The following is a 21515-nucleotide window of genomic DNA, read 5'->3' as shown; positions in this document are numbered from 1 at the left end:
AATACTGACAGCCTTGAAAAGGATTCACTTCCATTCCTACTACTTATCCCTTCGCCTCAGACTGTAAATCCTCCATCAACCACCAAGGCTGCTCCACACATGTAACTGCTTGAAACTGAACACAGGAACAGCATCACATCCGAGATTTCCTCGACCTGCGCGGGGCGACCAATGGGTGTCATCTGGAACTGGGCATCCATTGACCCAGATTCAATTTGCTCTTTGATGATCGGCGTGTCCACAAAGCTTGACAAAACTGTTAGTGTGGCCGGTGTCCAAGGATTAAAGGGAATGTACATACCCAGGACAGATAGCATTGATACGAATGCCGTCTTTGGAGTATGCCTTGGCATCCTGCTGTGGCGTCAGCGATGCTCGGCTGCATCATTTGAATACATTTACCATTTTGGTCAGTCCAACAACCGCATGTTTTGCTGCAGTGTAGTGAGGAATACCGAAGGGACCTGGTGGACCACCAATCCCAAACATGGAGGATACGTTGACAATTACTCCTCGGCCCTCGCGAAGACCACGCGATCTATTTTGAGATTAACAAACCCACCGGAGCACATTGAGTCGTTCCTTATGTACTCACTCCTGTGACAGCATCTGCCGGATCAAAGCCCTCTGGCAAAGCCATACTCCTGTTTGGTTGATATCAATGACTTTCCTCCATTCTTCCAAGGACATCTGATGAGTGGAAGTCGGAGTTCCGCTGATTCCAGCGCAGTTGACGCCAATATCGATGCGACCGTATCTTTCGACCGTCTTTTGAACAGCAGTATTGACCGATGATTCATCTGCTACATTCACCTGGAAGATCTCAACGTCCACCGTTGGATACTGACTTTGGATCTCGCTCCGAACATCTTCGAGCAACGAGACGTTCAGATCCAGAAGAGCCAGTCCCTTGATGCCATTGCGGGCCAAGGCGAAGGCAGTGCTCTTGCCGATTCCTAAGAATTACCATTAGAGCCATTCACGCTCACGAGATAGAAACTCCGCTGTACCTGAAGCACCTCCAGTGATGAATGCAATGCCTTGAATTTGAGAGGTCATGTTGAGTTTGTGTAGATGTCTATATTTCTGTTTGTCCTTCCGGCAAACCCCTTTTAAATTACCCGAGAAAATAAATATATCTCATCATGAAAGCGGGTGGTGGGAATATCCAGAACTCCGTGTGGTTGTATACTTGACATACTTCGTACTCGCTCAGCATAAAAGTAAGTTCCGGATCTACGCTGTGGGGCTGTGGGGCTGCTCGCTGTTGGCTTCCCGTTTTGGACTCTTTGGACTTCCTTTGTATACCGACAGCGAGATGACCTTTCTCTATGCTCGGATCTGAGAGAAGCCGAGCTCCCTTTTTCTTTTTCTGGTGTCTTTTTTGGTCAGGGTGGGTGGTACGGGCTCTTCGGGATGTGTTAAAGGGATCTGTCATCCAGACCTCGTCCCAGTTTAAGACAAGAGCGCCATCTAATACATTCCCAAAATTATATTTGGCGACTCAAAATGACACGAACAAATCTGCAAATCGAAAAAGATGCCATCGTTATCGGCGGTGGCTTCGGCGGTTGCAATGCCCTCTACAAGCTCCGCAACCTCGGTCTCTCCGTCAATCTGATCGAAGCCGGAAGTGCCTTTGGTGGTGTGTGGCACTGGAACCGCTACCCAGGTGCTCGGGTGGACAGCGAGATGCCTTCTTATCAATTCAACATCCCTGCTGTGTGGAAGAGTTGGAATTGGTCGCAGCGGTTCCCCGGGGATGAGGAGCTACGCCGCTACTTCCGCCATGTTGACGATGTCTTGGGTCTGAGCAAGGATACCTTGTTCAATACCATTGTCACCCGTGTACAGTATGACTCTTCCACGAGAAGGTGGATTGTTTCCACCAACACGGGGCTACAAGCTACCTGCAAGTACCTCATTGCCGCGACAGGGTCTTCCTACAAGAAGCATTTCCCACAGTTCCAGGGGTTGGATCGGTTTACTGGAAGGCTTGTCCATGCCGCTGACTACCCCAAGTCCCTTGAAATCAAAGGAAAGCGCGTTGGTATTGTCGGAAATGGTGCATCAGGACTGCAGATTGTGCAAGACCTCGCGAAAGAGGACTGTGAGCTGAACGTTTTCATCCGGACCCCATGCTTCGCCATTCCCATGGGGCAGCGAGAGGTCTCCCATGGAGAGTCGGAGATGATGAAAGGCTACTACGATGGTATCTTCGACCGCTGCTATAAATCAATCACTGGCTTCCCTCACAACACCCTCTTTCAATCCGCCCTGCAAGCCTCCCCAGAGGAAAGGAAGATTTTGTTCGACGAGCTTTGGGCTCGAGGCGGGTACAACTTTCTTGTGTCAAACTACTATGACTTCTTGCTGAACGAGAAGGCGAATTCTATCTTCTACGACTATTGGGTGCAGAAGGTGCGGGCTCGCATGACAGATCCTATTAAGATGGACATGGTCGCTCCGCTGAAGCAACACATGCTGGTGGGAACTAAGCGGCCGAGTCTCGAGCAGGACTACTATGAGATGATCGACCGTCCCAATGTCAAACTGCATGATCTGAAACAGTCGCCTATTGTTGAGTTCAGTGCTACCGGGTTGGTTACCAGTGACGGTGCTGGTACAAAGCACCACGATTTGGACGTCGTTATCTGCGCAACTGGATACGATGCTGTCACTGGTAGTCTTTTAGATCTAGGAATCACAGACAAGAATGGCCAGTCACTGAGGGAGAAGTGGAGCAATGGGGTCTTGACTCATCTGGGTCTGATGATTCCCGAAGTCCCCAATTTCTTCATGGTGTATGGCCCTCAAGCGCCTACTTCCTTGGCCAACGGACCTCCTTTCATCGAGATGGAAGTTGACTGGATTTGCGACGTTATCTCGAAGATGAGGAAGGAAGGACTGGACTCGATTCAGCCCACTGAAAAGGCGGCCGAGGCATGGCGCGACCATGTCGTTGTTGTAAGTGAGCATACGTTGTACCCGAAGACCGACTCCTGGTACATGGGATCAAACATCCCCGGGAAGCGACGAGAACCCCTGATCTACCTTGGTGGAATACAACGCTGGTGGCAGAATTGTACAGAGGCTCTGCCCAGTTGGGACGGATTTGCAGTGGCATAGGCAAGATCTCAAGTTGTGTCAATAGATTGACTCGAGCATGGTAAAGTGCCCTCATGCTCTGGAAAATGTAGATATACAACCCTGGAACGACAATCTTTCCAAGGTTAGATTTTATCCGCAACCGATACACGGTCCTTTCGTACATTAGATTTTATCATTCGCTGCCTGTCTATTCTAGCCTGAACCAACCAGGGATCAGTCAGGCACCTTGAACTTTAGACCTCGGAAATATGAGTATCTCGCTATATTCTCACTGTATAGGTTGTGGAAGGTTCCAGGAAATAGATATACTATTCAAACTTTCGCTCACAGAATAGCCAAGGCATTAGGAGGACTCCCAACGGCACCGGGGTAGTTCAGTGGTGACGAAGTAAGCAAGAAGGAGTACTGCTTACTGGCCCGGCAAGCCTCGCCGAGCGCCTTCAGATCCCATAGTTCGCCCAGAGGCATTCCCAGTAGACTCAGACACCACTGGTGCAGCACCAACTCATGCAAAGGCTGCTCAACCCCATCAATAATAGGTGGCATGGCTTCCACAGCCATGTTATCACTAACAACAGCCGCAAAACGCTGATTCCACAGCCAGCGCGCCATCTCCTTGCTTCCCTCGATTCCGCACATCTGACCCGTACTCATCGCAGCCCCTTGCTCCGCCCCGCTCATCTGACCCAGTGCCTCGGTTACGCCAAACCGGATCAGTAGAATATCGCCTGGTTGGAATACCAGGCCTTGCCATGCAGCTGCGGCTTCCAACTCTTCTTTCCCGATGCGGAAGCTGGAGAACTGGTCGTAGTGCAGTTCCCGAGACTCCGCGTAACTTTTGAAGTCAATGAGCACGCCCCGCCCGGTCACACAGCCTCGCTGATGCCAGTCTGGTTTTCTGCGTTAGCCTTTAGTGGAATGGCGTCGTGGAAAAGGCTCTCTTACGGTCCAGGGTTGGGAGCTGATTGGCAGGATCAGGCGCCTGGAGGGCTTCGATCGTTGGCCTGGTTCCATTGTAGGTGAGCTGGGTTGGAATGTGCATGAAATGAGCTGGTTGAAATGCAAATCAATATCTTTCTGGAAGGTGATGACGTGATGACACATACTGAGGCTGTCCCACTGGCTGCTGGCTTGAGTATTGAACTCGACCTATCCATCCCGTGGTGAGCAATGTGCATATGGAATATCGAGGGGAGTACTCCGTAGATCACACACTTCATCGTCGAAACCATACTGGCAGTTGGAATTTTGATCTTCCATTTTGAAGACATTGTGGCAAAGACTCTTTCGAAAGAAACCAGGGATTTTGATGCTTCCAATGGGCCAACTGGCAGGGTCAGACTTCAAGTAGGCGATTGTGGTTTCGGGAGCATTCACTTTAGAGATATAGATATGCCTTGACGCACTTCTTTGGCTGCATTCTTGATGATCTCTGGAGTGATCAGATTCAAGGTGCCGTAGATATCCTTTTCGCCGTTCTTGTCGAAGACACCCCAGGCGCAGCCTGAGGGCATCCCCTCCACAGGGGGCAGGTCATCAAAGTTTGGGGGCAGCATTGTGACGAACGCAGTGGATCTGTAGAAGATTCCAATGTAATTGAAATAATAATAATAATAATAATAATAATAATAATAATAATAATAATAATAATAATAATAATAATAATAATAACAATAATAATGGTAGTAGTAGTAGTATTGAAGGAAAGGTGGAGGTGCTCGCCGTCAACTTCCTCAAGACTGTGTGGGTCGGAGGAGTTGAATCTTCCGAGGATCGCGAGGTATTGAAGAAAACAGAAAACATCCCGATACGCCTTCGGTTATGTTTACATTAATCGCCGTGTCCTACCTAGACTCAGGATTAAGTATGCAAGAAGAAAGGCACTCTATCCTCAGCCACATCTGACCATGTCTCTACAGTACGATGTTGAATTTGCAAAGGAAGCTGCTCCTGTTCTACAACGCCTTGTCCATATCCCCAAACCAGCGGTCAACGATGTCTCCACGAGACGTGCCATGCTCAATGCCATGACCAGCGAAGATATCAGTGTACCCGATGATGTCGAACATGTGGTTCACAGCGTCGCTGGGCCAGATGGCCACAACGTGCCCGTCTACCACTTTCGTAAGAAGGTGCCACCTCGTGAAGGGGGAGAGCCAGCCATTGTTCACATCCATGGTGGAGGCTACATCGCTCTCAGTGCAGCCAGATGCGCAATGCCCCACGGAGCATCGGTATCTCAAACCGGCGTTCAGATCTTGAGCATCGACTACCGTCTAGCACCGGAGAACCCGTACCCTGTGCCGCTGGATGATTGCTGGGCCGTCCTGCAATGGATCCACAGTAATGCAGAGAGACTGTCAATCAACCCAGCTCGCATTGCAGTCATGGGCGAGAGCGCCGGAGGTGGCTTGGCAGCTGCCCTCACTCTGTTGGCGCGAGATCGAGCGTTGTCGCCGCCACTGGCGAAGCAGATTCTGGTGTACCCTATGTTAGATGATCGGACCAAGACCAACCTTGCGGGAAGTCTTGTCTTTTGGAACGAACATGACAATATCACGGGCTGGAATGCGTATCTGGGACCGGAGGCAGGTAGCGACGGGATTGTTTCCTATGCCTCACCTGCTCGGGTTGAGAGCGTGGAGGGGCTACCTCCGCTGTATCTCGACTGTCCTCAGCTTGATATCTTTGTGCACGAGGCAATAGAGTACGCGCGCCGGTTTGTGGCTGCCCACATCCCCACTGAATGCCACATTTATCCCGGTCTGCCGCATGGCTTTGAGGCAGTGGCAACCAACATCAGTGTCACTCGGCAGGCTATCAGTAATCGCTATAAGGCAATGTCTAGTTTTTGAATTAGATGTCTGGGTTTCTGCCCAGGTGTATGGTTTATGCCGGAACTGAGTATATGGCGTAAAGCATCGTCGTATTCCACCAGACGGTCTCGTAATCTCGGAATCAGTACCACCCGGTTGTATTCGGCCAAACCCGATACCTGCCAGGTGGGCAAGTGAAGGTACTTGGGCCTGCCTAGTATGGACCGAGGCCATTTGACCCGCATAATGTATATATGCAAGGGTCCCTCGCTTCATCGCAGGATCGGACTCATCGGTACTCCGTACATCTGAAATCCGATTCAATCATTTCGCCAAAATGACATCCATCCCTAGACCAAGCCAGGAGACGGTTCACAGGCTTATGAGGGACCAAGTTGCCCTTGTCACCGGGGCAGCCAGAGGAATCGGCTTCTCAACGGCATTCCTTCTGGCACAACATGGCGCGCGGGTGGTGCTAGTCGATGTGCGAGAGGAGGAGCTCAAGGCGGCCTGCGCCAAAATCGGGCCCCGGTCGACATACCAGGTCTGCGACGTTAGTGACTGGGATCAACAAGTGGAATTGTTCCAGCATGTATCGAGTGCGATCGGGCCGATTCATCTGCTGGTCTGCAATGCAGCCATCAATCCCGAAATCGCACTTCTGCAGGCATCCGACGCGCAGCAGCACGCGCAGATGAAGGCGCAGGTACGCTACAACTACCTAGCCGAGGAGCGCGATGGGCGGGACGGCAAATGCCGGCGGCCGCCGACGACAGTGGTGGACGTCAATTTGCACTCGGTGATCTTCGGATTGAAACTGGGGATCCAGCACCTGAAGAAGCACGGCCGGATTGTGGTGGTGGGATCTGCGGGTTCGTACGTGCCGATCCCCTCCCAGCCCCTTTATTCCGCCAGTAAGCACGCGGTGCTCGGGTTGGTACGCAGCACGGCGCAGACGGAGGAGGTGGCCCGAACCGGGGTCTCCATTTCCTGGATCGCACCGTGGCTGACGATGACCTCGATGGTGGAGGGATTACAGGCGACACGGGACGGGAGCCTGCAAAGTTCACCTGATGACGTCGCGTGGGCCATTCTTGCGGCTAGTGCGGCAGAGGCGCCGAATGGCAAGGGGTATTGGGTGCAAGGCTCTGCAATCAGCGAAGTGGAGGGGGCTTACGGGGGAGGTGGCGGGTCAATTAATTTGCCCAGAGAACCGGTTCTAGGGTTTAACCTCGGGATCCGTGGACCCTGATGCTTGGTCTTCCGAGCTTGTGCGTCAGTACGGAGTATACAAGCACAATCATTTTGCTCCAATCGTCCATCCACGGGGTGTTCCCAATCTTGAAAAGGTACTCCGTAATTCTGTCAACAAAAGTGTGAATTGGGTTGAGCCAAGATCCGCCACTGTGCTATATTTAACACTAGCCTTACCTGAGTGCATTATGGTGGCGGCCCCTGCGTCTGCATATCCCAGATGAGAAAGACCAGTAAAGATCAGTAATCAGCAAGTCACCATTTGTAATAGTCCGGAGTACCGAGTATACTTGTTCCTTGTCGCGTACGGAGTAAATCTCAGCATCTCCCAGTTGTGTTTGCGCTATGTCGACGCTAACAGGGACTTACCTAAGGATCTCGGGAAAAATCGAATCTCCACCGATGGGCCTCGACCGCACTGATTTGACAGATGAGACATGACCGTGAGTGTATAAAGAGTGTTCAATTGATATTCGTAGTGATGAAAGAAATAATAAAAAGCAGAGTTGAAAGCAGACATCCATATAATTTTCCAACATAATGTCTTCCCCCGATGTTTTTGTATAGTCCTCGCAAGATAAACTCAAGTAAACACTGCGGGGAACATGTGGACGTTGATACTAGCCCGATCGGGGGAGTCAGCTGACTTGGAGCAATCCTTGATTTGCCCTCATTTCCTTCATCGTGAGCTACTTTGTATCTTCTCGTGACTCTATTCCCCAAGTTTCCCAAGTCTGGGCTTGTGTGAGCTTCCACTGGAAGTGCTGATCATCCTACAGTCGCATGTCCCTTTTGCAACTATAACCATCTGACGGGTCTACTAGCACGCTAAGGCCATTTAGGTCTGGAGGCTGAGCTCGGAGGGTTCTTATCTCTTCTCGTTCGGGGTTCCTTTTTTTCGTGACTCTTACTCTCCCCCGCTTCCCTCCGGGGGTAGTAGAATACTCCCTTGTGTGTGTTCTTTACTTTTTTTCTTTGCCTTACTTTTGCCTTCTTTTTCTTCTCCCGTTTGCGGTTCGGTCGAGTCACTCCCCCTCCCCAAAACGTTTGCCGCCGAGTCCGGCCACAATCACCATGTTTCAAGATGCAAACAGGGAATGTACACACAAAGAGGTGGACGCTCTTTCAATAGACGATCTACCTTCCATAATTAATCCCGAGTCGCCACTGCCGTCCCTGCAGATTCGCACCGATCTCCCCAGTATTCGTCCGTCCAGTTCGCGAGACTCCGAACATTCCTATGCCTCGCTCTCCGGCAGTTATCCTCGTCGTACTCCGAGTCTGCGCGCCCTCATCGCCCCCTTATCCAGTGCTGGGTCCCTGTCCCCGGCGTCGATTATGTCCTCGCCCCAATTGAATGCTATGGGCGATATCACACCTCTGCCATCCCCGATCGGAGGCGCCTCACCCTGGCGGAGATCTGATTTACCCTCGTTGTCGCGCTCTTCATCAATAGCGTCACGGAGTGGATCCAGCCTGCGCCTGAGTGATTCGTCACAAATGCTTGGCCCGCCCGTCATGTCCCGCCCGCGCAGCAGACCTTACCCAGGACTCGATCCGGAGGAATCCCCCGTGGCCAACCGCCACCGTCACGAGTCGCCCACCAAGCACTCCCATTCGCGCAATCGCAGTCTGAGTGATTACGCACCACCCGGACGGGTCACGGTCCCTCCCCGTCCGATCGCAGTATCGGGGAATGCTGGGCTTGGCATTGCCTCGTCATCGAGCACAGACTCCAAGTCCAACGGGTTGCATCGCGAACAATACCTTGCGGTCCATCGCGGCATTGCACTGCCGACCGTTCGTCCCCCGAGCCCACCCCGCAGCAGTGGCAGCGGGTATAGCGATAATGAACCTGTCATCCGTCACCCAGCGCCCTTATCCGCGCCCCAGGAGGTCTACTCGGTCCGTTCGGTCCGCACCCAGCAGGCCCGTATATACCAGAAGATTCGAGTGCTGGGTCAGGGCACTTTCAGTCAAGTGAGCTTGGCTGCGCGTGTGGAAGCTGTTCCGGAAATCCCTCTATCCCCGCAATCAGATGGAGGAACTGCATTCCACGGAACGGTCAACACCCAGAAGCTGGTTGCGGTCAAGGTCATTGAACATGGTCCCGCTGGAGGTGCAGACGAGGGCCGCCTCGAAGTCTCCCTCAAGCGCGAAGTCGAGATATTGAAATCGGTCAATCACCCTTCCCTTGTCCAGCTGAAGGCATTCGGGAGCGACGAGAAGCGCGCGCTGCTAGTTTTGGACTATTGCCCCGGCGGCGACCTCTTTGAGTTTGCGACTTCAGGCGCTCCGCCCATGTCCCCGGGACTGATTCGCCGTATCTTCTCTGAATTGGTCGGTGCCGTGCGCTATCTTCACTCCCATTATATTGTTCACCGGGACATCAAGTTAGAAAGTGAGTCGTTGTCTTGCCCACGCTGGCAGGCCATGCGCTAACGTTCATTTCAAGATGTTCTGCTCACTATGCCCGCTCATGTCATGGATGACGTGAAAGACTGGAGCACCTACGACCGCGCCGTGGTCACCCTCAGTGATCTTGGATTATCCAGACGCATTCCAGAACCCCCGGAGAGCCCGCTTTTGCAAACCCGCTGCGGTAGTGAAGATTACGCCGCCCCGGAGATCCTCATGGGCCAATCATACGACGGGCGTGCCACCGACGCCTGGGCTCTCGGTGTCTTGCTCTATGCTATCATGGAGAACCGACTACCCTTCGACGTCCTCCCCGGCACCCGTGGTGATCCCGCCAAGCTTCGCGCCCGAACCCCTCATCGCATCGCACGCTGCGAATGGGCGTGGTACCGATATGCGGACGAGGACGAGGAGTGGGACCCCGAGAAGGGCAAGGGCCTGGACGGGGCTCGTGATTGCGTGGAAGGGCTCCTCAAGCGTAACACGAGACGCAAGGGCTTGGATGAGATCGTCGCCATGGAATGGGTGCGCGATGCCATCAACGTGCCCGAACTGAAGCGAGGCGACAAAGAAGTGCCGTAGAGCGGGTCTCCAGCGCACACATTTCTCATCTCGCGCCTTTGCATTTCCATTCTATTTCTATTTCTATTTCTATTTTCCTTGCATCATGCGCTGTCTGCTTGTCGCTTCTCTTCCTGATACACTACATCTTTTGACTACTCACGAGCCATAATGGCCCCCTGGGTCATTTTGTTAAGTAATGAATTCTACGTTTTTATGGCTAGACCAATCTTATACCCTTCCAATCTTATGCACCTTTCACCACAAGAGCGATAGATGATCAATCTCGATCATTGCGATGGAGTAGGCAGTGACTTCCCCTGGGACAGTGCTCAATTACGGAAGACGATGTGTATAGCTGAGCTTGGAACCTGTGCGCAATTGACAGTTGATCTCACTGAAAATCTGTTCTCATCTTGTCTCTGATTTGATTCCTCGAATATGCGCTCTCGTGGGATCTGTCACTTTTGAAGTCTGATCTATAGTTCCCTCAGATTCGTCCACTCTCGTCTCTTTCTTCATCTTTCTTCTCCGATTTGACGTCAGCTACTCCGTATTTGAACCGGATTGCATATATCAGCTAAAATCAAAAAAGCTTTACTCACATGCGACGGAGCTGATTCGCCATACGAGCGCCCTAACTGGGGCTGTGCGGACAGGAGCCTATCGTCGTCCAGCGGGGCCGAGTTGATCAACGCCCGCATGCTTTCTATGCAAATCAGAGCGAGAAACCTGCATTGCTCCTGCATCCCCGTCAGCTTGGTCCTGAGAGGCCTCGGTAAATGAGATTCGCCGGTTTTTCCTTTTGATTGTGCAGTACTCCGTACTCCGTACTATACCACATCATCCCAGTCAGCATGGGTTTTGGTCGCTCAAAACACCCAAGGAGACCGGCTTCGCCAGAGCCACCTCCAAAACCACCGCGCCCGCAAAGCTCGCATCAGCGATCAGAGCACAAACCACGGGCATCGCATCGTCAGTCCAATTCTCTGTACCTTACGCAGCCAGGTGCAAATTCGGTCAATACTTTCCATGCCTCACCGCCAGTTGCACATCATCAAAATGTCCCAATGTCCATGGTACATCTGCCATTGCCAGTCTCGTCGCCATATCTTGCTCCTGCTACACATGGTGGTGTCAGCAGTGCTCCACCAGCATGTGCGTCGCAGTCACCCCAGAAGCTATCTAAATGGAAATCATATACGAATCTCAACCAATCAATGACCCAACTCGTATCTCACACCGTCGACAAAACCAATGCAACCATTCAGGAACTGGAAAGGCTGGTACAGTACAGCTTGGTCGGAGGCGCAAACGTCAATGAGGCCACAAGTCGCCTTTTGGACCAAGTTATTACCTCCATTGATCTGGGGTCTTTTTGCGGCAAGGAAAACGAGCTCAGTGGGTAATTTGAGAATGGCCATCGATGCAGTGTGCTAATCAACGAGTGAATTACAGTCGCAGCGTGCGCCATTCCTTCCCAGTCAGGGGAAAAGAAAGACCGTCGATCCCAGCGTCACAGCAAGAAACCCACAGGCTCTGTGGACTATTTCTCCAAAGTGTACCTCTATGCCAACTCGCGACTTCCAGCTCAACTTATGCCGCTCAAATTGTACGTGGGCATCCATAAACGCAGGGCAAAAGCTAGTGTACTCACCTTCCCATAGTTACCTTCCCACATATCCCCTTCTCCAACTGGCCGCCAAATACTCGCGCCGAGTCTACGACAAACCGTCTGGGCGGGAAAAGCATTCCTATGTGAACTCTGATTGGCGCCAGGGGACCAAGGCGATGGTTGTGAAATCGCTTCCAATAGATGACATGAACACAATTGTCTTCGCCATTCGAGGCACTCAAAGTTTTGTGGACTGGGCCGTGAATGTCCACACGGCACCAACCTCCCCGCATGGATTCTTGGATGATCCAACAAACTGTTGCCACTCGGGGTTCCTCACTGTAGCACGAAAGATGGTTGCACCCGTTGCGGCTCGTCTCCGCAGCCTTCTCGAAGAAGACCCCAGCCGTATGTCTTACTCGCTGATTTTCACTGGCCATTCCGCAGGCGGTGCCGTCGCCAGTCTACTTTATCTACACCTCATCTCCGAGTCGCCTGCTGTGCAGTCGGAGCTCACTCATCTTCGTGGTTGTTTCAAACGCATCCACTGCATCACGTTCGGTGCCCCGCCCATTTCCATCCGTCCTTTGCAGCCCTTCAACTGTGTCAATGGGTCCAGATCAATGTTCTTTGCTTTCATTAATGAGGGAGATCCGGTGGCTCGCGCCGACAAGGGTTATTTTCTTTCCCTGCTCGACTTGTATGTCACACCGGCGCCGGGCTCGTTATTGACCTTGTACGACCGGAAGAACACCTCTACCCCCAGTTATTGGAGAATACCTGCCTCCACCCTCTCACTAGCAGGTAGGCTTGTTGTTCTTCGCTCACGGGATTCTTGGAATGGTCGACCCATGGCTATCTCATCACTTGGTTCAGAAAACCCCGCTGCTCTCCCACCGCGAGAGAATGTTGACGCTTTTGGTCTCGTGGATGCCGATCTCAAGGGTGTCTTATTTGGAGACCCAGTCATGCATTTCATGGATATCTATTCTCGGCGTATCGATGCTTTGGCTACTGACGCCCAGGGCAGGCAATCATGACCTCGCTTGTCCGGCATCTACATCACGACCTGAACACGCGTGCAGTTCTTTATCAAAATTTAAATACCCCATTGTTGTGTTCTTCATTCAAATTTTTCTAGGGTTTTTCCTGTTCCAATTTTTCTCTTGTATCTGTACTAGGAATAGTACTTACCCACTGTCTCTTGTCCAAACTCGGGCTTTTTCACTTAGATGGGTGTGATCATGAACACACTGACACCCATAAACAATGAGAACAATGACACAAAGAAACAAAGAGTCAGCTAAGCTGATCTCCTGAAGACAGAATCTGCATCCTTCAATGCCTTTGTTTCCCAGGTAGAGTTTGATGATTTCTATAAATTGGTACCCCAACACCAACACAGATGATCGATAGCTGGTCTACCTAGAATAACTTCAACATTTGTGTACTGCCCCAAAATTTTCAAGTTTGGTGGTATTAGTCCTCATCCCTAACCTAAAGCACTAATCATCGAACTACGACACTCTTTCAAATATGTGTATTCAACTTTACGAAGTGTGGGTGCTCTGTGGATGCGTCTGCTCTGGACCAGTCGCGCGATGTACAGAGTTCGGCATACCTCGTCGGAAACGAAAGTACTGCTCTGGAATCCCTCAAGGAGTGAGTCGTCTGCGCGTACTTGGAAGCCACGAAGAAAGAATTGTCGAAAAGGCCGGGATGTGCTTCCGGTGCTCGAGGGATTTGTATCAGGAGATGTGGGCGCTTCGATGGAATTGGTCCTCTCGTCAAAGTGAGGAGTGGGCAGCGGAGCAAAAGAGACTTGGAAAGAAAGAGCCTTGAGTACTGAACTGATTAGCCACTTGTATGTCCAGACGATGTGGTGAGTTTAACCTACAGCTTCAAAGCCTAGATATCCTCAATTTTCTTTGCATTCCATTCGCAGCCCTCCCAAATGTTGTCCTGGGTTAAGCTTGTAGCTCAATTCTTATATGGATAAAATCACAGAGTCATGGAAGGGAAGCCGAGGTTGAAAGCCAATGGTATCCATTCTAGAGCATCCAGGTTTGCACATTGAGGATAGGTAGATATTCGCGGATGGGTTCTCTGCTTGCCCACGAGGACTACCTGGGCAATTCATGCACTGGCCAGGCTTCCAGGGGACGTGCGGACCGTTCATTCTTATAGACTTGACAGGAGCAGCCTTGGAACTGAGCTCACCAGAATTCAAATGAATACTTCTTCCGGTCAATTGAACGGGGGTATAAAGAGGTAGAATTTAGCCTACTGGTGGTAACTTCTATAGAAATTCCAACATAAATGGCCACTGAAATCACCAAGTGGAGCGACTCTGGCTCCAAGCCCGGACAAACTCCTTCTTGTCTTTGACACCCAGTCCAACACGCTTCACACGACCCAGGCGGGCAAGGGAGTCTGCCACATTGCCGAGCAGCGCCAATTCACTGGCTGAACTGTGCTCTGTGTCGCTTTGGTCCAGGGTGTCCAAATAATTCGTGTTGTATGTCGACTTCCGAGTCGACCGCGCAGGTGGCACATCCGCTGCATTTTGACTAGCGGTGACACTCTCGGCGATGCGCACTTTGATACAATGTGTCGGCTTGCTGAGTAGGGTCCACAGCAAGCTGAAGTAACTGCCGGGCAGAGGAGTCACAATGTCCATGGGCGTATAGCGCAGGCTGACGGGGAAGATCTTGGTCTGGGGCGAGACACTCAATAGCGAGTTACCGAGAGCCAAAATTCCCCGACCGTTTGTGGTGGTACATTCTGGGAACAAAACAATGGGACGGTTCGGGTGTTTCTCAACGAGTGTTGCAACATCCACCATTCGCGCACCGGGACCAGGCTCGGTCGATGGAGTAGCAAAAGCTCGCAAAACGGCCCGTAGAAGAGAAATGCGCTCCACTTGGCGGGTGTTGGGGTAAGAAGCTGTGAAGATCGGGTCGAAGATGGCTGCCAGATATATCGCGTCAATGGGAGATGTGAAAGACGAGGCGATAACGGAGCCGGGTTGCGGCAAGCGAGCTTGCTGCTGCTTTAATGATCTAGTCACAGCGATTAATCGTCAGTCGAAGTTTCTCTGTCGTGGGGTAAAGTAGCACGTACCCTTTGCGCACTCCGTCCACTTGCAAATCAACCCACCAGATGCTGGGAACTCCAAGTATACACCACAAGGCGGCCTTCTTGCCCAACGAGCCGATCGGAAGCCATTGTAAGATCAGGAAATAGCTTAGAGTCACAAAGATGAATAACGGAAGGCGGAAGCAGAACAAAAAAACGCGCAGGGGCGCTTGAAGACCCAGAGAATCGCCAGGAATTGGGAGGAAGGGCGCAATACCAGACCCTGCTGACCGTCAGCCCGATTGCTGGAGGGGTTCCAAGGTTGGGACAAATGTTGGGAACTTATTGTACCTCGATCTCGAAATTGGGAGTATCTCTCCATCTTGCTGTATTTCGCGCTCAATCAATGAAACACCGTCCAGCTACTCTGAGATTCCGGTGTGCGATTCGCGGGATATTTCCCAAAGTTGCGACTTCAGCTCGGGGCGTATTCGAGAAATGCTGACAATCCGGAGAAACAGATAGCCAGTTGGAGATGTGATCTTCACATGCTGAAAGCTGCCACGTGACATTCATGCCTGAGGCGAAGATCTCCACTGCGTCATCGGTGACTTTTTTAGAAGTACTAAGACAGCATAGCTTTGAATTTCATGAAGCTCATGGTATTTGAGCAAATGTAAATATATAAGACTATATGCAGAAGATTTGAGAGAAAACCCCTCAATGTAAGCAAAGCTATAAGTAATATACAAGGCCCACCTGTGGACCGATCACGCTCTATCATCCTCATCGTAATCCTCCACCACAAATTCTGGTGTTGGATTTGGAGGTAACTTGAAAAACCATATGGCCACCCCAACCAAGCAGAATAGACTGCTGGTCATCATCCACGCCAAACCAATCCAGAACCCGCCGAGGCGCAAACCAAGCTGGAAGACAGTAGTGATAGTCAAACTCGCAATGACGTTACCAAGCGACTGAATAATCTCAATGGCGGTAAACAGGCGAGCAGTTTCATCGCGTTCCACGAGAGTAGTGATGATCGAACGCACTAGAAACAGGAAGCCCGATCCCGAGGTTTGGACAATCATGCTAGGAATCACAGCGGCGAGGGATGGCGAAAGACCAATGCCAAGGGTTCCGATCGTCAAACAGACAATACTCCCCCGGGCAAGCCAGAGATCTCGCTCCGTTGCCGAGCGGCGGGGGCTCAGGACTCGGTTTTTCAGATAAGGAAGCCCGAACAAGAATAACGGGATGGAGACTATAGGGCGACATGCCACTAGAAAGTTAGACTCGGCTAATGTCCAGAGGTAGCGAATCGAAATATATTGAGCCAGGAACCAGGATGAGCCTCGACTCAGGCGGTAGACCAAGAAAGCGGTCAGAAGGAGAAGCACTTGCTTGCGGCCTAGAATGAACAAGTACGGTTTCAGATAAAACCGGTAGTTCGCGCGAATCTTGGTCAAAAAGGATTGGTGTGTGTAAGATGGAATGCTCCACGATGGAGCTTCATTTGCACGATCACCATTGATATCAGGTTCGTCATGATATCTATCATCTGCACTGGATTCGTTGAGATCGAGCTTTGGCTCGTTCTCGCCTCTCAACTCTGACATCTCAACATGAGGTTGTTCAGGCTCCCGAGATGGCAGTGCGTGTTTCGTTTCCGGAAGTACGAGGATGAGCATCATCCCACTCATCACGATGCCAAATCCAATTACCAATGGTATCCAGGGGTTCAAGCTCATTAAATAGGAGCTCACGGCGGTCGACACGAGTTCGGCCCCCATCGACACGATAGCAAATTGAAAGAAGATATCGGCTCTGTGGTGTGATGTGGTCAGCATCTGCATTGTATGAAAATTGTCACTCATCAGGTATATGATCTCACCTCTCCGATTCGGTGGTCACATCGGCCATCATGGTCCAGATGATCGCAAACGCCACCACTGGACCACCCCCGAGCAACCAAGTCAAGGCAGTGAGCCAGAGCGTGCGCAGTGGGAAGACATCCGAGAACCACAAGATAACCAGGGTCAAGATGGTGTTCAAACCAAACCCCGGGAGAGACAAAGCAAGTGTAGATTTGCGACCCCGCCGGTCTGCCAGCAGACCATAGGGAATTGCAAGGAGGGCACATATTGTTCCGTCAAAGAACATGTGGTACCCTTTGACCGCCGCCAGCTCAGCCTGCACCTCGGCGATCTTGCAGAGGGACTCCGGCACTTGTCCGTCGACCCCAATTTTTGTCGGATCGGCATTCAGGTAATGTTGGCGACACGCGATCGCCTCCATGATCCGCACCATGGGGCCTTCGAGGAAAGCAAAGCCAACTTCCACGGCGAGGATCATGGAGAACAAGATCACCTTGAAGCGGAAGCTGATTGAGCTGGCGGGGGTGGCCTCCACTTTATGGCTGCCAATACTCGGTTTGGAAGGGACATGGCGATGAGCTGGACCGGGGTCGTTTGCGTCGAGGAATGGCTCGTCTTCGCGGTCCTCATTGAGAGGATCATGACGTAGCATGTTGGGTCATGCCGTCCTATATATAAAGCGAAGGGATTGAAACAGAATCAACAGAGACAAAGGAGGGGAAATGTTTAGATCATGATGAAAGAAAGTGTCAGAGTTCGGAAGTGTCAGCCTCACGTTACAGAATGACCCTTTGCCAATCGTCGTAAGCGGATTCGGCACGGGTCTTGGCACTAGGGGGTTAGGGGTAAAGCGGGTTATTCTTATTTCCGCCGATCACCGTATTTCTATGCGGAACCCGGGAATATTCTATAAATATAAATTTGTACATCTTGTCACAGTGTTCCAGAACACCTGGGCACTAGATAAATCCAGCTTCCTCAAACAGACTACCTCGAACTTGGACCACCGCCGATACCTCCAAAATGAATTCATAAAGAATCACCACGTTAGTCAGTACATGGCCCAAAGTGGCCACCGGAGCATCGGTGGTGTCTTCCGAGTTGGAGGCGTCCTCGGGAGGTGGTGGATCGGCGGAAGCAGGCGGGAAAGGCGTGGCAAGGCGCTGACGAAGAGCCTCGGCGACAACGGTCCGGGCGTTGGATGACTCGCGCGAATCACCCGGGGCGTTAGACGATCCGTCCCGATCCAAATTGTTTATCTCGTTAGGGTTGGGTGGGTACGGGGACCGACCGCGGGAAACCGGTGTACCGATGTCTTGTGATCCGGGGAAGGCCGGCCGCGGTCGCTCTTTCGAGGGTTTGGGGGACTCTGAGGATTGGTCGGGGGTCTGTGGACGATCGCCTTGGTGTAGGAGTTCGCGCCGAGCAGCGACTAGGACATTGAAGTCGGGCAGTTCACGCTGCCATTGGTGAATCTGGTTCACAAGTTTTTGCAGCATTGCGGTCAAGGTGGGAGAAGCTGTGGCCGGCCAAGTCGGTGTTTGGTAAGCTCGATTGATGTGTTCCATGTTGCCATCAGTCTCAGACGACGGCGTATTATACTGATTTGGGTCAACTAGCACCCATCCGTCCAGGGAAAAGAGATGAGATGACACCAGGCTCATGAAGACGCCTGTGAGCGCCAGGTTGACAATGACACTGTTTGTGAAAAAGGAGTCCAGGCAACCCAATAGGGCTTGCACGATGGGGTCGTCTTGCTGGATTGCTAGAGGTAGATGTATGGTTTCATCGTCTTCTTCCATCGAAGGCACGGGTAGACACAAGCGGGACTCTAGGACCCATGTTGCATCTGCAACATAATTGTCATAAGACTCGTTCAGCGTGGGATCATCAACGAGAGATGTTCCCATAGCCAAAAGTTGCTCGAGTTCGAAGTTCAAGGCACCAACCGGACGCTGCTGCGCAGGCTGGAAAGGAACTGTATGGATCAGTGCCCGCGCAAAGGGGTGGTGCCTTTGAAGAACGGTAGTCAGGAGGCGTAAAGTAGCCAGTACGGTTTGACGGTTGGAAGACTGAAGCCCTAGGAGGGAGAGGTCACGCAGATTAAACAATGAAGGGGATGGCTGGGCTGCCTCTGAGGCTAGTGCGGCCAACACATTGAGTGATTTTCGACGACTGGCCGACATGTCCATCTGTTCCTCGGGTCTAGGAGACGATGCTAGCAGGAAATGCAAGATCCGGTGAACCAGCTCGCCTTGATCGATGGAGTCCAGTATGCGACACATGTATGTCAATACGGCTGCGGTCGATCCGCCAGCAACATCTGATGATTCTAATAATGAGGGGTATCTGGTCTCATTAGTGATGGATCCTCAAGAGGCTTCAAAGTGCACCCACAGCAATTGCTCTAAAAACAGCACCTGAAAGTGGTCCAGCAGAGTGTCGTTCACTTCAACGGACTTGCAGTGATCAATAGTGTCCTGCCAGAACAGCAAATATGACATGAATGCTTCCATCGCTTGTCCTAATGTTGGCTGCAATGCCGTCTCTTGTTTGGCATGGTCGGATAAGACAACAATGTGAGGGACATTCTCGTCAGGGGTAAACGATAGACTGAACTCAATCAGTATAGTGCAAAACAACGGTGTCTGGAATCAGAACTTACTGCCCGAGTTGACTGTACAATGCACCGAGTCCGGTAGCCATGAGCGTAGCCAGATCACTCTCAATCAGCCACTTCTCTAGGTTCTTTGAGCGCGACGCGGTCTCGATGAGGTAGAGCAATCCCGTGCGTGCAAAGTCGCCGGCACGTCCCTCGCTATGGACATAGTCGACCAACAGATAGAATAGTGGGAACTCATCCTTTCTGGTGGCACCTGCAAATTCTGTCCCGCTTGGGGCCTGTGACTCGTTATCCTGGGCAACCGGTGCCGCCCGAGGTACGAACCACGCGGGTAGGATAACTGGCTGGAGACGAATGTTGTTTGCGATTCCGAAGAGCAATTCGACAAGGCGACTTTCAATCTCATCGGAAGGCTTCTCCGCACGACGGACCAGATCTACCAGCGCTCGGGCGAAGAGTCGGTTATCCACGACGCCGTCCACCTCTGCGTCGATCAGGGTATTGAAGAAGATCGTGGCCGATCTAAGAACACCGTCATCGTAGAACGAAAGAGCGAGCTTGGTGACGGTGACAAAGACTTGGGAAGAGGCTGCATAGGCGACACAGGGGTGTGGTGCGGGCCCGCGGGATTCTTCACTCAGGATGGAGTTGAGGCGTTCGATATAAGCTCGCGCGTGTGCTACCGATTGTTCGCCAGAAGGAGTATTGGTAGAGCGCCATATTTGCTTCCAAGGAATCAGTCAATTTGAAACCCCGCGGGGTTCGGGGGCGGACGTTACCTGGAGAGCATTGCAGGCGCGCTTAAAAGCAGTCAATCGTTCTGTAGGGGAGGTGACTTTGGACTTGGACAGCGCGCGTGAGCCGCCGATCAGACGAGACCACTAATATGAATGAGTATATATGCCATGCGAAAAGTAAGGGGTACATACGAAGTCCATTCTCTCACAGCATGATCTTGCGAGAGTGACGGGGTCGAGGGTTGGGTGGAGACATTGTTTATCGCGTTGATCGCCGCGCCTTAGCGCACCACCCTCGACTTTGAGATGTACCACATCAGTCGGAATTGATATACCTCACTGGGGGTTGTTATTGGTAGATTTAAATTCTTGCTATATATGTACTAGTTCCGTATATGCAGGCCACTTCTTATGTATAACTAAATGACCGTATGGCCAGGGTGGATTTATAGTTGGACTAATTAACTAGGCATGATCTAGCTCATGTATTGAAGAGAGCTCTCGAGACACAAAGTCCCAAGAGGAAAGATATTCACAGAGAATGCGCTCCTGGATTTGATCCCCCCCCACCGAGTAACGCCTGGTAAAAACAAGGAAATAGGAAAAAGAAATCAACAAGCAGATATAAGTGGTCCCCTCCATGCGCCGAATCCCGATCCCATCTAGGACGTCGTCAAATCATTTCCGGGGTGAGTGTGAGTTCAATCACTCTCCTCCTTGGGTCGCCTCCCCCCACGCTTCCGGCGACCTTCATTTTGGTCGCTGCCGTCGTCCTCATGCTTTCGGCCCGCGGGTTGGTCGGGAACCTTGGCAATGATGTCGGCGAGGAAATCTAACACCTCGTCTTTAGCGACGGCTTGTTTTAGGTGGGAGGCGGTGACACGTTTTGAGTTGCGGTCCTTGGCTTCTTGAGCGGCCTTGGTGACGAGAGAGATCATGAAGAGTTCGAGGGCCTTGGCTATAGGGACAGTCAGCAAGTGTTCGGGATTCACATTCAGGATTGGAAGGATATTGCGCGTCCGGATACGCGATGTAGATACATACACACAGCGATAGGGGTCACTTGGGCCACCTTGCCCACATCCTCGTCGGCCTGCATGATGCGCTTGATGCGCGCGACGGGGAACTTGGTCTTGACCTCGATCCCCGCACCGAGAGGAGGGTCTCCCATCGCGGGCGCGATGGACTGAACGGGCTGAACTTGAGGTGAGGAAGGTGGGTAGGAGGCGTGAGACTGATATTGAGGCTCAGAATGATAGTGAGACTCGTGAGACTGGGATTCGTCCATCTCGTGCATTTGAGGTTCGGGATCGTTAGGCAGAGGCTGTATGTCCTCGGGCATTTCGTACACAGGCTGAGTGTCAGACTGTGCGATGCGCGAGGAGCGACGAGCCATATCGGGCTGCGAAGCAAAGAAAGGCGTAG

General features: G+C 51.8%; 10 protein-coding genes across 10 annotated transcripts; 5 read left to right on the top strand and 5 right to left on the bottom strand.

Moving 5' to 3' along the window:
- Positions 1-56: 56 nt before the first annotated feature.
- On the bottom strand, positions 57-1059 carry N7506_003954 (SDR family NAD(P)-dependent oxidoreductase; the record flags this gene model as incomplete). Its single annotated transcript, XM_056953249.1, has 5 exons — positions 57-246; positions 302-354; positions 403-538; positions 596-956; positions 1011-1059. 5 exons carry the CDS (start codon positions 1057-1059, stop codon positions 57-59), a joined length of 789 nt encoding a protein of 262 aa, XP_056812138.1.
- A 450-nt stretch (positions 1060-1509) lies between these two features.
- Positions 1510-3129, top strand: N7506_003953 (flavin-containing monooxygenase; the record flags this gene model as incomplete). The annotated part of the gene is made up of 1 exon (XM_056953248.1): positions 1510-3129. One exon carries the CDS (start codon positions 1510-1512, stop codon positions 3127-3129), a length of 1620 nt encoding a protein of 539 aa, XP_056812137.1.
- A 306-nt stretch (positions 3130-3435) lies between these two features.
- N7506_003952 (uncharacterized protein) lies at positions 3436-4667 on the bottom strand (the record flags this gene model as incomplete). Its single annotated transcript, XM_056953247.1, has 5 exons — positions 3436-4001; positions 4057-4161; positions 4218-4260; positions 4327-4438; positions 4489-4667. 5 exons carry the CDS (start codon positions 4665-4667, stop codon positions 3436-3438), a joined length of 1005 nt encoding a protein of 334 aa, XP_056812136.1.
- Positions 4668-5018: 351 nt separating this feature from the next.
- N7506_003951 (alpha/beta hydrolase) lies at positions 5019-5966 on the top strand (the record flags this gene model as incomplete). The annotated part of the gene is made up of 1 exon (XM_056953246.1): positions 5019-5966. The coding sequence occupies one exon, from the start codon at positions 5019-5021 to the stop codon at positions 5964-5966; it is 948 nt and encodes a 315-aa protein (XP_056812135.1).
- A 298-nt stretch (positions 5967-6264) lies between these two features.
- Positions 6265-7179, top strand: N7506_003950 (uncharacterized protein; the record flags this gene model as incomplete). The annotated part of the gene is made up of 1 exon (XM_056953245.1): positions 6265-7179. One exon carries the CDS (start codon positions 6265-6267, stop codon positions 7177-7179), a length of 915 nt encoding a protein of 304 aa, XP_056812134.1.
- Positions 7180-8255: 1076 nt separating this feature from the next.
- N7506_003949 (putative protein kinase) lies at positions 8256-10181 on the top strand (the record flags this gene model as incomplete). Its single annotated transcript, XM_056953244.1, has 2 exons — positions 8256-9582; positions 9637-10181. The coding sequence occupies 2 exons, from the start codon at positions 8256-8258 to the stop codon at positions 10179-10181; spliced, it is 1872 nt and encodes a 623-aa protein (XP_056812133.1).
- An 836-nt stretch (positions 10182-11017) lies between these two features.
- Positions 11018-12815, top strand: N7506_003948 (lipase family protein; the record flags this gene model as incomplete). Its single annotated transcript, XM_056953243.1, has 3 exons — positions 11018-11561; positions 11619-11772; positions 11828-12815. 3 exons carry the CDS (start codon positions 11018-11020, stop codon positions 12813-12815), a joined length of 1686 nt encoding a protein of 561 aa, XP_056812132.1.
- Positions 12816-14107: 1292 nt separating this feature from the next.
- On the bottom strand, positions 14108-15235 carry N7506_003947 (lysophosphatidic acid acyltransferase LOA1; the record flags this gene model as incomplete). Its single annotated transcript, XM_056953242.1, has 3 exons — positions 14108-14837; positions 14899-15136; positions 15205-15235. 3 exons carry the CDS (start codon positions 15233-15235, stop codon positions 14108-14110), a joined length of 999 nt encoding a protein of 332 aa, XP_056812131.1.
- Positions 15236-15623: 388 nt separating this feature from the next.
- Positions 15624-17382, bottom strand: N7506_003946 (putative MFS transporter; the record flags this gene model as incomplete). The annotated part of the gene is made up of 2 exons (XM_056953241.1): positions 15624-16680; positions 16748-17382. The coding sequence occupies 2 exons, from the start codon at positions 17380-17382 to the stop codon at positions 15624-15626; spliced, it is 1692 nt and encodes a 563-aa protein (XP_056812130.1).
- Positions 17383-17689: 307 nt separating this feature from the next.
- Positions 17690-21486, bottom strand: N7506_003945 (uncharacterized protein; the record flags this gene model as incomplete). Its single annotated transcript, XM_056953240.1, has 7 exons — positions 17690-19079; positions 19128-19343; positions 19396-20078; positions 20133-20234; positions 20283-20389; positions 20800-21048; positions 21135-21486. 7 exons carry the CDS (start codon positions 21484-21486, stop codon positions 17690-17692), a joined length of 3099 nt encoding a protein of 1032 aa, XP_056812129.1.
- Between the last annotated feature and the right edge of the window lie 29 nt (positions 21487-21515).

The sequence above is a fragment of the Penicillium brevicompactum genome (assembly GCF_028827555.1).
Source record: "Penicillium brevicompactum strain IBT 35665 chromosome Unknown utg000003l_segment0_segment0, whole genome shotgun sequence".
Classification (NCBI taxonomy): Eukaryota; Fungi; Ascomycota; class Eurotiomycetes; order Eurotiales; family Aspergillaceae; genus Penicillium; species Penicillium brevicompactum.
Note: the sequence above shows the minus strand (reverse complement) of the source record. Positions and strands in the feature narration are given on the sequence as shown.